Source organism: Oncorhynchus keta, chromosome 1 (assembly GCF_023373465.1).
Source record: "Oncorhynchus keta strain PuntledgeMale-10-30-2019 chromosome 1, Oket_V2, whole genome shotgun sequence".
Lineage (NCBI taxonomy): Eukaryota > Metazoa > Chordata > Actinopteri > Salmoniformes > Salmonidae > Oncorhynchus > Oncorhynchus keta.
Window position 1 is genome coordinate 50,840,511 of NC_068421.1, and position 15,788 is coordinate 50,856,298.

At 42.8% G+C, this 15,788-nt stretch overlaps 1 protein-coding gene across 1 annotated transcript; it reads right to left on the reverse strand.

Moving 5' to 3' along the window:
• Positions 1-1,411: 1,411 nt before the first annotated feature.
• LOC127932181 (leucine-rich repeat-containing protein 15-like) lies at positions 1,412-15,662 on the reverse strand. Its single transcript, XM_052526808.1, has 2 exons — positions 15,358-15,662; positions 1,412-5,797 (listed from the first exon to the last, which is right to left on the reverse strand). The coding sequence occupies exon 2, from the start codon at positions 5,787-5,789 to the stop codon at positions 4,077-4,079; it is 1,713 nt and encodes a 570-aa protein (XP_052382768.1). The 5' UTR covers positions 5,790-5,797; positions 15,358-15,662; the 3' UTR covers positions 1,412-4,076.
• Between the last annotated feature and the right edge of the window lie 126 nt (positions 15,663-15,788).

Below are 15,788 nucleotides of genomic sequence, written 5' to 3' on the forward strand. Positions count from 1 at the left end.
CCCTAAACCTCAAACTAAAAAGAGTCCATCCTTTTGCAGTTGTGTATAATTGTGCGTTGGTTTAATTGTTCATGGCCTGTATCCTCCTTTTCCTGTAGTCCACAATCATCTCCATTGTCTTGATCACTTTGAGGGAGAGGTTGTTGTCTTTGCACCACACGGTCAGGTATGACACTACAAGCTTGGAACACCTGTATTTGGGGAGTTTCTCCCATTCTTCTCTGCAGATCCTCTCAAGCTCTGTCAGGTTGAATGGGGAGTGTCTCTGCTCATCTATTTTCAGGTCTCTGATCGGGTTCTGGCTGGGCCACTCAAGAACATTCAGAGACTTGTCCCAAAGCTACTCTTGCAATGTCTTGGCTGTGTGCTTAGGGTCGTTGTGCTGTTGGAAGGTGAACCTTCGCACCCAGTCTGAGGTCCTGGGCGCTCGGGAGCAGGTTTTCATCAAGGATCTCTCTGTACTTTGCACCGTTCATCTTTTCCTCGATCCTGACTAGTCTCCCAGTCCCTGCCGCTGAAAAACATCCCCACAGCATGATGCTGCCACCACCATGCTTCACAGTAGGGATGGTGCCTGGTTTCCTCCAGGTGACGCATGGCATTCAGGCCAAAGAGTTCAATCTTGGTTTCATCAGACAAGAGAATCTTGTTTCTCATGGTCTGAGAGTCCTTTAGGTGCCTTTTGGCAAACTCCAAGCGGGCTGTCATGTTCCTTTTACATCGGAGTGGCTTCTGTCTGGCCACTCTACCATAAAGGTCTGATTGGTGGATTGCTGCAGAGATGGTTGTCCATCTGGAAGGATCTCCCATCTCCCTTAGCTCTTTCAGAGTGACCATCAGGATTCTTGGTCAACTCCCTGACGAAGGTCCTTCACCCTCAATTGCTCAGTTTGGCCGGGCGGCCAGCTCTAGGAAGAGTCTCAGCAACCGTTCCCGAGTACTACAACACTGCACTCATGACTCCTTTCTATGCGCACCAAAATTAGGATCTGTTTCCCCAAATTGCAAATTGCATTGTGAAAGTATTTTATAACTCAGCTAGTTGGCAATAGAACAAGCTTTCAAATGATGCCAACCTGACCCAGATTGCGATTTATAATGGACCATTCTTGGATTGCCTAAACAACAACAGTAATTGTGTGATGGCGGGGATGCAGGGCTGAGTTCCAAACAAAACAGCTACAAGTGTGCTTGCTCTAGTTCTTCAATGCTTTTCATGTTTCTTCTGTAAGAAACGTTTCAATGTATCCCTATCCATTTAGGCCAATTCCTACGAGTGTAAAGGGTTTTAAGAAAGCTTTCCATAAAAACCGCAAGAAAATTTTAGCAACGTTCTAAGAATTTTGTTAAAAACATTCATTCCGTTCCCAGAATGTAAAGGAATTGTTCTACAAAAAAAACACAAGAACACTTTAGTTATGTTCAGAGAATGTTATTTAAAAACATATATTTCAAAACACATTCCATTCTCAGCATCAACAAAACTCTATCTATTCTCTCTCTTGTTAAGTGTGTTCAGTTAGATAGGTGGCTTACATTTCAATGCTAAGTGTAGGCCTATACCATCAATCTGCGTTAAACACATGGAATGTACCAAGGATAAAGTCAGAATCTCCCCCACACACAAACTCTGGGTGCCAAGGTCATGGCAGAGTTTTTCATCTGATACCCTCCCAACCCCATCATAAACCATTGGCATAAACATAATCATCAATCTTTTTTTGTGTAGCCTACTCAGAGTGCATACCAAATATCACTAGTGGGATAACTTCTCATTCAAATAGTCAGGCTTAAAACTTCAATGTTTACCCGAGGAACAAGTGATTTTGGTATACAACTGGACCAAATACAATGGGCTGAAGAAGACGGGAATCCCCCCCCACATCAGTTCAACACGTTGTTGTGGAAAGATAATAGCTCTTTATCACACAGTGCCACACAATGAAGACTTGTCTCTTGAGTATTTCAGAATATCACGACCGTATATTGTGTATTTATTTAATATAACAGTCCGTCATTTGACTTGATTTGTGTGTGGAGCATAATCATTTGCAAGTAGATGAAACCAGCCTTTATCTACTGATTACACTATAGAAAAATGACACAGTAAGTAGCATAATTCCAGTCAGTAAATCATAAAAAAAGAGCTTCTAAAAAAAACAGCAGGTGTGTGATAAGACTATGCTGAATGTTACATTTGTTCAGTATACAGTTGAAGTCGGAAGTTTTACATACACCTCAGCCAAATACATTTAAACTCCTGACATTTTAGGTCAGTTAGGATCACCAGTTTATTCTAAGAATGTGAAATGTCAGAATAATAGTAGAAAGATATACTTCAGCTTTTATTTCTTTCATCACATTCCCAGTGGGTCAGAAGACTACATACACTCAATCAGTATTTGGTAGCATTGCCTTTAAATTGGTTAACTTGGGTCAAATGTTTTGAGTAGCCCTCTACAAGCTTCCCACAATAAATTGGGTGAATTATGGCTCATTCCTCCTGACTGGTGTAACTGAGTCAGGTTTGGAGGAATCCTAGCTCGCACACGCTTTTTCAGTTCTGCCCACAAGTTTTCTATAGGATGATGTCAGGGCTATGTGATGGCCACTCTAATACCTTGACGTTGTTGTCCTTAAGCCATTTTGCCACAACTTTGGAAGTATGCTTGGGGTCATTGTCCATTTGGAAGACCCATTTGCAACCAAGATTTATCCTCCTGACTGATGTCTTGAGATGTTGCTTCAATATATCCACATAATTTTCCTGCCTCATGATGCCATCTGTTTTGTGAAGTGCACCAGTCCCTCCTGCAGCTAAGCACCCCCACAACATGATGCTGCCACCCCCGTGCTTCACGGTTGAGATGGTGTCTTCAGCTTGCAAGCCTCCCCCTTTTTACTCCAAACATAACGATGGTCATTATGGCCAAACAGTATTTTTGTTTCATCAGACCAGAGGACATTTCTCCAAAAAGTACGATCTTTGTCCCCATGTGCAGTTGCAAACCATAATCTGGCTTTTTTATGGCGGTTTTGGAGCAGTGGCTTGTTTCTTGCTGAGCGGCCTTTCAGGTTATGTCGATACAGGATTCGTTTTACTGTGGATATAGATACTTTTGTACCTGTTTCCTCCAGCATCTTCACAAGGTCCTTTGCTGTTGTTCTGCGATTGATTTGCACTTTTCACACCAAAGTACGTTCATCGCTAGGAGACAGAACACGTCTCCTTTCTGAGCAGTATCACGGCTGCGCGGTCCCATGGTGTTTATACTTGCGTACTATTGTTTGTACAGGTGAACGTGATACCTTCAGGCGTTTGGAAATGAACCAGACATGTGGAGGTCTACAATTTGTTTCTGAGGTCTTGGCTGATTTATTTTGATTTCCCCATGATGTCGAGCAAAGAGACACTGAGTTTGAAGGTAGGCCTTAAAATACATCCATCAATTAGCCTATCAGAAGCATCTAAAGCCATGACATGATTTTCAGAAATGTTCCAAGCTGTTTAAAGGCACAGTCAACTTAGTGTATGTAAACTTCTGATCCACTGGAATTGTGATAGATGTCCTAACCGACTTGCCAAAACAATGTGTGGAGTGGTTGAAAAACGAGTTTTAATGACTCCAACCCACATGAATGGTGACTTCCGACTTCAGTTGTAGACGTTCAACTTTTTTATCAGTATCAAAGAAAATATGAATGTCATTTTGTGCATACCATCCATGCAATTTCCAGATGATTATTGTTGGTTTATGAGATGTTCTTTTTGGTTATTTGTGCAAGATATTGTTCAAACCTCAGAAAGCTCGCTGAAGAGGGACTTGCAAAATTGTTTAGTTATAATATTATGGGATCCCAATCAGAATAACTTATTCGATCAAAGTAGAGTTCCCCAAGGATCAGGCCCCAGCTAGTCTGTCCTTGGTCATGAGTTCTTGAAGAGACATGATAGAGACATGATGGGTTCCTGTGCTAAGATGTTTGGGAACAGCTGCATCAGGATGTTTGCTCTGGCAAGCTCAGCATAACTGTACAGTACACCTCCTATGTGGTTCTCAGGCCTCTGAGCCAGTCTAGATGACCGAGTTGTTTTTGTTCCTGCGGCCAAGGTTGCGGCTGCCTCTGTTGTTCCTCCTCCAGCAGACGCAGCAGACAATGAGACTGGTGATGATGGCGGTGCAGACCACCGCGATGATAATGATCTGCGTGTTCCTGGACACACCCTCTCCGTTCCCCTGCCCACTGCTGGTGTCCTCCCCCTGCTCCTGGGTGGGCGTGGCCTCTGCAGCAGGGAAGGGGGTGCTCCACTTGGGAGCGGGGGTGTGGGGGTTCCTCCTCTTCTCTGTCGGGGTGATATCAGGGAGGGCGGTCGGAGTGGACAACATCAACTCCTCGTTAGTCAGTTCGGCTATGCTGTCACCGCTTAAGACAGAGGGCGTGAGGCACACCACAGTACTGAGGTTAGCCTTGGTGGGGTTCCGTGTCAGCCAGTCCCGCAGTGGCACGATGTTCTGGTCACACTTCCAGGGATTTTCAGCGAGCAGCACCTCATTGGCCACCGTGAGGGTGCTGAGGAGCTCTGAGGGCAGGTTGAGGAGGGAGTTGTTGTGGAGGTCCAGCTGGCCAAGGTGGGAGTGGCCCTGGAGAAGCTTGGCAGGAAGGGAGTGGATGTAATTGTGCTCCAGGGAGATGTTTACCAGCTTATGCAGCCCCTGGAAGGTGTTTTCCTGCAGGCTGGTGAGGAGGTTGGTGTGTAGGGACACTTCCCCCAGCTCTGCCAGCCCACTGAAGGCCCCGGGAGACACAGAGCTGATCTGGTTCCGGCTCAGTACCAGCAGACGCAGCTGGGTCAGGTTGCTGAAGGTGTGTTCCTCCAGGTGGGTCAGACGGTTGTCATACAGCCACAGCTCCCTCACGGCCATGGGGCCGAACACTCCTGGGGACAGACTCTGGAGCTCGTTCTCATACAGGGAGATCTGTGCCAGGTTAGGGAGGTTGAGGAGAATCCCCTCTGGGAGGGAAGTTAGCCGGTTGCTGGAGAGATAAAGCTTCTTTAGCCTCTGCAGCTGGGAGAACAGGTTAGCGGGGAGATGAGTGATGGCATTATCCTGCAGAGAGAGCTCCTCCAGGCTTACCAGGTCATCAAACGCTCCAGCAGGGATCGCCCTAAGAGCGTTCCGGTTCAGACGCAGGGATTTGAGCTTGCTCAGGCCCCTGAAGGTGTCCCTGTAGAGTTGGTTGATGCCGTTCCTGGCCAGGGTGAGATGCTCCAGCTGAGTGACAGAGCGAAAGGCCTTCTCTGGTACAGATGTGATGAGGTTCTTGCTGAAGTCCAGGGTCCTCAGAGCAGCGAGGGAGTTGAGCCAGGCGGGGCGAAGCACCAAGAACTTGTTGCCACTCAGAGTCAGAGATTCCAGCTTCACCAGATTTAGAAACAGGGCCTCAGGCAGGTCATTCAGCTCAGTGCCTGTGAATCCCAGGGCACCCAAGTTATGGGTGAGGTCAAAGGTGCCAGGGAATACTTCTCTGATCCCAGTGTCTTTGACCACAAAGATGCCAAGGGCCTCGGCAAAACCAGCCAAGTCATCAGGTTTGAGAGCGGTGATGTTGGTGTTGGAGATGTAGAAGGTGGTAGTGGAACCAGGCACTGAGGAGGGAAACTCTGTGATTGACCTGCCATGGCAAAGGATTTTGTTGTCTTTGCACTGGCATCCATCTGGGCACGCTCCAAGAACTCCACTGATGGCAAGAAGGAGGAGAAAGATGAGGTTGATTGGCAGGTCCATTGATGCTCCTAGAAAAGATCAAAAGAGTAGTTACCCACTGTGCCCAGTGGGGTTGCTTTATTTGATGCTTTAGCACACCCAAACAACATGTCAGGTTTATAAAGCAAAATGTGTGACACTGAATAAAAGAATCCACATTAAAATAAGACCTAATAAATCAAATTCAAGTGAGGTTAAAAATATATTAGACAATTACGGCTGCATCATCGATTCTTTAAATTGTGTCTTGTTAAATTGGGATCACGCGCATGGGAGGGTGTGAGCTAAATAGACCATTAAATGGGCTACATTTAGCATATCCCGTTAAGTACTGGAATCAGTCCATCTGTTGACTTAATACTACTTAATCGTTAAGTTAATGGCTTAATGGGACTGTTAACTTAATAGTAGTAAAAAATTAACAACTTTCTGTTCAAATGAGGGTAAACTCGAAAATACTGCCAGATTGTGATGTTTTTGTTTTCATGTGATTTTTTTCTTTGATTGGATCCACAATGGCTAGGCTATTATTTCTAGGAAATTCCCAGAGTCTAAAGTTAGAAAGGTCCATTTTTCACCCGACATTCTTACCAAATTGTTCCTACACTCAGTACCATCTGAACAGACATACTAGTTCACCAGTCTAACACCAGTTTAAAGGTCTGGCATAGAAGGCTAGGGCCTACATTTTTTACAACTATTTTTTTTGTCAGTTTAGCGAACACTCCTATCCAGAGCTACTCACAGTAAATTCTTCAAGTAAGCTGAAGGAAAGTGAAATAACCAAGTATTGTGAGGAAAAACCTGTGCACTTATGACATGTTACTTACTCTCTTACAAAAAAAGGTGCTATCGAGAACCAAAAAGGGCTTCTTCGGCTGTCTCCATTTTTATTTTAATTTTATTTTATTTGTTATTTACCAGGTAAGTTGACTGAGAACACATTCTCATTTCCAGCAATGACCTGGGGAATAGTTACAGGGGAGAGGAGGGGGGGATGTATGAGCCAATCGTAAACTGGGGATTATTAGGTGACCGTGATGGTTTAAGGGCCAGATTGGGAGATAACCCATTCAAGAAAACCTTTTGGTTCCAGGTAGAAACATTTTGGGTTCCACATAGAAGCCTTTCCACAGAGGGTTCTACATGAAACCTATAATAGTTTTCACTGGAACCAAAAACAGTTATCCTATGGGGACAGCTGCAGAAACCTGTTGGAACCCTTTTTTCTACAGTGCCTTCAGACAGTATTCACACCCGTTGACTTTTTCCACATTTTTTTGTGTCACAGCATGAATTTAAAATGGATTAAGTTGAGATTTTTTGTGTCACTGGCCTATACACAATACCCCATAATGTCAAAGTGGAATTATGGTTTTAGAAATGTTTACAAATTCATTAAGAATAAAAAACTGAAATGTCTTGAGTCAGTAAGTATTCAACTCCTTTGTTATGGCAAGACTAAATAAGTTCACGAGTAAAAATGTGTTTAACAAATCACATAATAAGTTGCATGGACTCACTTTGTGTGCAATATTTTTGAATGACCACATCATCTCTGTAACCTTCATATACAATTACAGTATACAGTGCCTTCAGAAAGTATTCAGACCCTATAACTTTTTTCAAAATTTTGTTACATTTCAGCCTTATTCTAAATGATTATTGTTTTTTTATTCTCAGCGATGACAAAGCGAAAACAGGTTTTTAGAATTTTGGGCAAATTTCTAAAAAATACCAAACAGAAATACCTTATTTACATAAGACCCTTTGCTATGAGACTCCAAAATGGAGCTCAGGTGCATCCTATTTCCATTGATTATCCTTCACATGTTTCTACAACTTGATTGGAGTCCACCTGTGGTAAATTCAATTGATTGGAGAGAACAACTGTGGGACCTGTCTACATAATAATCAACAACCAACTTGACAGAGCTTGAATTGTGTTTGAAGAATAATGTGCAAATATTGTACATTCTAGGTGTGCACAGCTCTTAGAGACTTACCCAAAAGACTGCTGTAATCACTGTGAGTCATATATTGACTCAGTGGCGTGAATATTTATGTAAATTCGATACACTATATATCCAAAGTATGTGGACACCCCTTCAAATTTGTGGATTAGGCTATTTCAGCCACACCCCTTTCTGACAGGTGTATAAAATCAAGCACACAGCCATGCGATCTCCATAGACAAATATTGGGTGTTGAATGGCCTTACTGAAGAGCTCAGTGACTTTCAATGAGGCATCGTCATAGGATGCCAGCTTTGCAACAAGTAAGTTAGTTAAATTTCCGCCCTCCTATAGCTGCTCCGGTCAACGGTAAGTGCTGTTATTGTGAAATGGAAATGTCTAGGAGCAACAACAGCTCAGCCACGAATTTGCTCAAAGAACAGCAACCTCTTGAGTGCTGAAGCGCGTAGCACGTAAAAAGTGTCTGTCCTCAGTTGCGACACTGAAATTCCAAACTGCCTCTGGAAGCAGCGTCAGCACAATAACTGTTCGTTGGGAGCTTCATGAAATAGGTTTCCATGGCCGAACAGCCGCACACAAGCCTAAGATCACCATGCACAAAGCCAAATGTTAGCTGGAGTGGTGTAAAGCTCGCTGCCATTGGACTCTGAAGCAGTGGAAACGTGTTCTCTGGGGTGATGAATTACACTTCACCATCTGGCAGTCCGACGGATGAATCTGGGTTTGGCAGATGCCAGGAGAACGCTACCTGCCCAAATGCATAGTGGCTACTGTGAAGTTTGGTGGATGAGGAATAATGGTCTGTGGCTGTTTTTCATAGTTCGGACTAGGCCACTTAGTTCCAGTGAAGGGAAATCTTAACGCTACAGCATACATTCTAGACGATTCTAATGACATTCTAGACGATTCTGTGCTTCCAACTTTGTGGCAACAGTTATGGGAACAACCTTTCCTGTTTCAGCATGACAATGCCCCTGTGCACAAAGCGAGGTCCATACAGAAATGTTTTGTCGAGATCGATGTGGAAGAACTTGACTGGTCTGCACAGATCCCTGGCCTCAACCCCATCGGACACCTTTGGGATGAATTGTAACGCCGACTGCGAGCCAGACCTAATCGCACAACATCAGTCCGACCTCACTAATGAGGTCGGCTGAATGGAAGCAAGTCCCCGCAGCAATGTTTCAACGTCTAGTGGAAAGCCTTCCCAGAAGAGTGGAGACTGTTATAGCAGCCAAAGGGGGGGACCAACTCCATATTAATGCTCATGATTCTGGAATGAGATGTTCGACGAGCAGCTGTCCACATACTTTTGGTCATGTAGCGTATTTTCCTTTTCAATAAATTAGCTAAAACGTATAAAAACAAAATGTTCACTTTGTCATTATGGGGTATTGTTGTGTAGATGGGTGAGAATCATTTTATTTGAATCCATTTTGATTTAGGACTGTAACAACAAAATGTGGAATAGGTCAAGAGGCGTGAATCCTTTCTGAAGTGTAGTACCAGTACAAGAAGTGCAAAATTCAGCATAAAATACTGTATAATACTTTTAAGTGTGGCTTAATTCACCACCACAAGTGTTCTAGGCAAAGGGTAGCCAGAGCATTCGCATACAGGGTGACTGCAGCATTCTGGGGCTGTGGACTGTTTGGACTGTTTGCAAATGGCAGAGGAAGCAGCATATACAAAGCTCTGCGAATATTATTGTCGGTTTGGTTCTCTCTCCATATAGACCCTGGTCCATTATTAAAGTCGAATGGCAGCGGAATGTTATTTTAAAGTGCAGATGGAGTGTTTGAAAGACCAGCGTGTTTGTCCTTCCATTGAACACAGCCACAGAGGAATTGGGTTTTATTATTACATCAAAGAAGTAGGAACATAAAACCGTTCCTGGAGTTTCCCAGATGTTACCCATTTCAATAGATTTTGTGTTCAGTCAGTATGTAGCCTATTTGCTTTGAGTTTCTCTCTATAAAGTAGAAATAACATAGCCTAGTTCCAGTTTCTTATCAAAATATTGGTACCATACCATTTGGATTAGGTTTGAATAATTGTTGCGTTATGTTGCATGTTGCTCATCATAACCATAGCAACCTGTGGGTGGGTGTGCAACACACTGCTTCCCCTGGTAGTCCAAATAGGTCAGTATTGACTATAGCAGCAGTATATAGTGCTTTTGGAAAGTATTCAGACCCCTTGACTTTTTCCACATTTTGTTATGTTACAGGCTTATTCTAAAATAATCCCCCCCCCCCTCATCAATCTACACACAGTACTCCATAATGACAAAGCAAAAACAGGTTTAGAAATTTCTGCAAATATACAGTACCAGTCAAAAGTTTGGACACCTACTCATTCAAGGGTTTTTTCTTTATTTTTACTATTTTCCATATTGTAGAATAATAGTGAAGACATCAAAACTATGAAATAACATATATGGAATCATGTAGTAACCAAAAAAGGGTGAAACCAATCATAAAATATTTGAGATTCTTCAAAGTAGCCACCCTTTGCCTTGATGACAACTTTGCACACTCTTGGCATTCTCTCAACCAGCTTCACCTGGAATGCTTTTCCAACAGTCTTGCAGGAGTTCCCAAATATGCACTTGTTGGCTGCTTTTCATTCACTCTGCGGTCCAACTCATCCCAAACAATTCCAATTGGGTTGAGGTTGGGTGATTGCGGAGGCCAGGTCATCTGATGCAGCACTCCATCACTCTCCTTCTTGGTCAAATAACCCTTACATAGCCTGGAGGTGTGTTGGGTCATTGTCCTGTTGAAAAACAAATTATAGTTCCACTAAGTTCAAATCAGATGGGATGGCGTATGGCTGCAGAATGCTGTGGTAGCCATGCTGGTTAAGTGTGCCTTGAATTGTAAATGAATCACCGACAGTGTCACCAGCAAAGCACCCCCACACCATAACACCTCCTCCTCCATGCTTCATGGTGGGAACTACACATGCGGAGATCATCCTTTCACCTTCTCTGTCTCTACAAAGATACGGTGGTTGGAACCCTCTAATTTGGACTCATCAGACCAAAAGACAGATTTCCACTGGTCTAATGTCTATTGCTCGTGTTTCTTGGCTCAAGCAAGTCTCTTCTTCTTATTGGTGTCCTTCAGTAGTGGTTTCTTTGCAGCAATTCAACCATGAAGGCCTGATTCATGCAGTCTCCTCTGAACAGTTGATGAACTCTGTGAAGCGTCCCCGCAGGAGGCCTTTTGCCTTTTGGTAGGCCGTCATTGTAAATAAGAATTTGTTCTTAACTAACTTGCCTAGTTAAATAAGGGTTAAATAACACATTTGGGCTGCAATCTGAGGTAAATGTAACTCTACTGAACATATCCCCTGCAGCAGAGGTAACTCTGGGTCTTCCTTTCCTTTTCATCATAGCGCTTGATGCTTTTTTTGACTGCACATGAACAAACTTTCAAAGTTGCAGATTATGGACTGTTGTTTCTCTTTGCTTATTTAAGATGTTCTTGCTATAATATGGAATTGGTATTTTACAAAATAGGGCTATCTTCTGTATACCACCCCAGCCTTGTCACAACACAACTGATTGGCTAAAACGCGTTGAGAAGGAAAGAAATTCCACAAATTACCTTTTAACAAGGCACCCCTTTTTATTGAAATGCATTCCAGTTGACTACCTCATGAAGCTGGTTGAGGGAATGCCAAGAGTGTGCAAAGCTGTCAAGGCAAAGGGTGGCTGCTTTGAAGAATCTCAAAAATAAAATATATTTTGATGTCTTCACTATTAGTCTAAAATGTAGAAAATAGTAAAAGTATAGAAAAACCCTTGAATGAGTAGGTGTGTCCAAACTTTTACCACTCCACAAATTTCTTGTTAAACTTGATTTTGGCAAGTCGGTTAGGACATCTACATTGTGAATGACGCAATACATTTTTTCAACAATTGTTTACAGCCAGATTATTGAACTTATAATTAACTGTATCACAATTTCAGTGGGTCAGAAGTTTACATACACTAAGTTGACTGTGCATTTAAACAGCTTGGAAAATTTTAGAAAATTGTCATGGTTTTAGAAGCTTCTGATAGGCTAATTGACATCATGGAGTCAATTTGAGGTGTACCTGTGGATGTATTTCAAGGCCTACCTTCAAACTCAGTGCCTCTTTGCTTGATATCATGGGGAAATCAAAAAAAATCAGCCAAGACCTCCACAAGTCTGGTTCATACTTGGGAGCAATTTCCAAACGCCTGAAGGTACCAAGTCCATCTGTACAAACAATAGTACGCAAGTATAAACACCATAGGACCACACAGCCGTCATATCGCTAAGGAAGGAGACGTGTTCTGTCTCCGAGCGATGAACGTACTTTGGTGTAAAAAGTGCAAATCAATCCTAGAACAACAGTAAAGGACCTTGTGAAGATGCTGGAGGAAACAGGTACAATTACATCTATATCCACAGTAAAATGAGTCCTATATTGACATAACCTGAAAGGCCGCTCAGCATGGAAGAAGCCACTGCTCCAAAACCACCATTAAAAAAAGCCTGACTACGGTTTGCAACTGCAAACGGGGACCAAGATCGTACTTTTTGGAGAAATGTCCTCTGGTCTGATGAAACAAGAATATAACTGTTTGTCCATGACGACCATTGTTATGTTTGGAGGAAAAAGGGGGAGGCTTGCAAGTCGAAGAACACCATCCCAGCCGTGAAGCACGGGGGTGGCAGCATCATGTTGTAGGTTTTTTTTTTTGCTGCAGGAGGGACTGGTGAACTTCACAAAATAGATGGCATCATGAGGCAGGAAAATTATGTGGATATATTGAAGCAACATCTCAAGACATCAGTTAAAGTTTGGTCGCAAATGGGTCTTCCAAATGGACAATGACCCCAAGCATACTTCCAAAGTTGTGGCAAAATGGCTTAAGTACAACAAAGTCAAGGTATTGGAGTGGCCATCACAAAGCCCTGACCTATAGAAAATGTGTGGACAGAACTGAAAAAGCATGTGCAAGCAAGGAGGCCTACAAATCTGACTCATTTACACCTGCTCTGTCAGGATGAATGGGCCAAAATTCACCCAGCTTGTGGAAGGCTACCCGAAACGTTTGACCCAAGTTAAACAATTTAAAGGTAACGCTACAAATACTAATTGAGTGTATGTAAACGTCTGACCCACTGGGAATTTGATGTAAGAAATAAAAGCTGAAATAAATAATTATCTCTACTATTATTCTGACATTTCACATTCATAAAATAAAGTGGTGATCCTAACTGACCTAAGACAGGGAATTTTAACTCGGATTAAATGTCAGGAATTGTACAAAATGAGTTTAAATGTACTTGGCTCAGGTGTATGTAAATTTCCCGATTTCAACAGTATATATATATATATATTTACACAAGTTTTCAGACCCTTTGCTATGAGATCTGAAATTGAGCTCAAGTGCATCCTGTTTCCATCGATCATCCTGTTTCTACAACTTGATTGGAGTCCACCTGTGGTAAACTAAATTGATTAGACATGAGTTGGAAAGGCACACACCTGTCTATATAAGGTCCCACAGTTGACGGTGCATGTCAGAGCAGAAACCAAGCCATGAGGTCGAAGGAATTGTCTGTAGAGCTCCAAGACAGGATTATGTCGAGGCACAGATCTGGGGAAGGGTACCAAAATGTTTCTGTAGCATTGAAGGTCCCCAAGAACACAGTGGCCTCCTCCATTCTTAACCGGAAGAAGTTTGGAACCACCAAGACTCTTCCTAGAGCTGGCTGCCTGGCCAAACTGAGCAATCGGGTAGAAGAGCCTTGGTCAGGGAGGTGACCAAGAACCCGATGGTCACTCTGAAAGAGCTCCTTAGTTCCTCTATGGAGATGGGATAACCTTCCAGAAGGACAACTATCTCTGCAGCACGCCACCAATTAGGCCTTTATGGTAGATTGGCTAGACAGAAGCAACTCATTAGTAAAAGGCACATTACATCCTGCTTGAAGTTTGCCAAAAGGCACCTAAAGACACTCCGACCATGAGAAACAAGATTCTCTTGTCTGATGAAACCAAGATTGAACTCTTTGGCCTGAATGCCAAGCGTCACACCTGGAGGAAACCTGGCACCATCCTTACGGTGAAGCATGCTGGTGGCAGCATCATGTTGTGGGTATGTTTTTCAGTGGGAGACTAGTCAGGAACTAGGGAAAGATGATCGGAGAAAAGTACGGAGATCCTTGATGAAAAACTGCTCCAGATAGCTCAGGGCCTCAGACTGGGGCGAAGGTTCACCTTCCAACAGGATAACAACCGTAAGCACACAGCCAACACAATGCAGGAGTGGGACAAGTCTCTGAACTTGAACCTGATCGAATATTCTCTGGAGAGACCTGAAAATAGCTGTGCAGTGACGCTCCCCATCCAACCTGACAGAGCTTGAGAGGATCTGCAGAGAAGAATGGGAGAAACTCCCCAAATACAGGTGTGCCGAGCTTGTAGCGTCATACCTAAGACTCGAGGCTGTAATCATTGCCAAAGGTGCTTCAACAATGTACTGAGTAAAGGGTCTCAATTCTTATGAATATGTCATATTTACGTTTTTGTTGTTTTTTGCAAATTTGTAAAAAAGTATTTAAAAAATAAACTTTTTGTCATTATGGGGGATTGTGTATAGATTGATGAGGGGGGAAAACAATTTAATCCATGTTAGGCTAACATAACAACATGTGGAAAAGGTCAAGGGGTCTGAATACTTTCCTAATGCACTGTAATTAAAGAATAGTTACATACTCAGATGTTTCCTCGTAGGAAATTGTAGTTGAATGTTATCCTATCGCTGTTCCCCTCTAAGTGTTGGGAGTGAAGACATAGCCGATTTGACTGAGCAGCACCATTGGCAAACATGCCTCTTCTGACTCCTCAACAAAATACAAATTCATAAGGTCCCTATTTGAATGGCCGCTTACATTTAAACGGTCTCCTCTCTGATATAATCAGTCCCAGTCTCACCAAACCACAGTCTGGACTGGGCTGGAACATTTTACATTGTAAAACATTTCCAGTTCACCATTAATTGCTGTGATTTTTTTTTTCTCTCCCCATTTCCTGGACTTAAGCATCAGCACTTTGCCAGTCACAAAATATATATCCAGCAAATTAGAGGGTGAGTTTATGGGGAGAGTTGCATAGACTAACAATATCACAAAGGTAATATAAAATTACATGAGACTATTTTTTTTGCAACGAATCCTGAAAAACTTGGTTACGGGTTGGAAGAGGAGCGTTTGAGCTCTCTTCAAAGCACATTTCTGTTTGTTCCCCCTGTAATTTGCGCACAGAAAGACTAAATAATATGGTTAAATCATAGTTTCAGAAAACCATGCTCCTACAGTCGTCTACTTTATAATCGTTATAGTTTTTGTCTTGCTTCAACAATTAAAACTTCACAATAAAGTAGACGACCTCACTTAATAATCATTTGTTTTCATAATAATTACGGTTTTGACCACCTCTTTCTCATATGAGCAAAAAAGCAATTTCAACAGAATACATGAGATTAGGAATCTCCAGGTGAACCAGTGCACTGCTAACTATTGTAAAACGAGATGCTGTCGGCTATATGGTAGAGTGGAGCTTACCTTGAACAGCGCTTGGCAGTTGAGTGAAAGGAGAAATGAGTTGGTGGGGAGTGTCTGCGATCTTGTATCCTCTCTTGTCACTTTACTCCCTCTTCAGAAATGTCAGATGTGAATTAATTAGAGATTCCAGTTTCTTCCATAACCACACATCCTCACATTGTTCAGCTCTTTGTCATCACGTTCATCATCCTCAATCAATATTTTCCCCCTTTGCCCTTGAAACTTTCAGGTCATGTACTGAAGCTGGCTTGCACCGCCTGTGCTCTGTCTGTTTCTCTTCCTCACATACACACACATCTTTTTGGGAAGTATGGTGGGGCGTTTGTGTGAGGGGGAAGCCCCACCCTCTCTGTAAAAGGACTGGATTTGTGTGAGGGTGTGCTTGGGAACTACTTGCATGAATGTGCGTGCCTTTGAGCGTGTTTGAATAT

What these genes read in the sequence shown, in the direction of transcription:
- LOC127932181 (XM_052526808.1), bottom strand. Translation starts at nt 5,789, where the DNA reads ATGGACCTGCCAATCAACCTCATCTTTCTCCTCCTTCTTGCCATCAGT.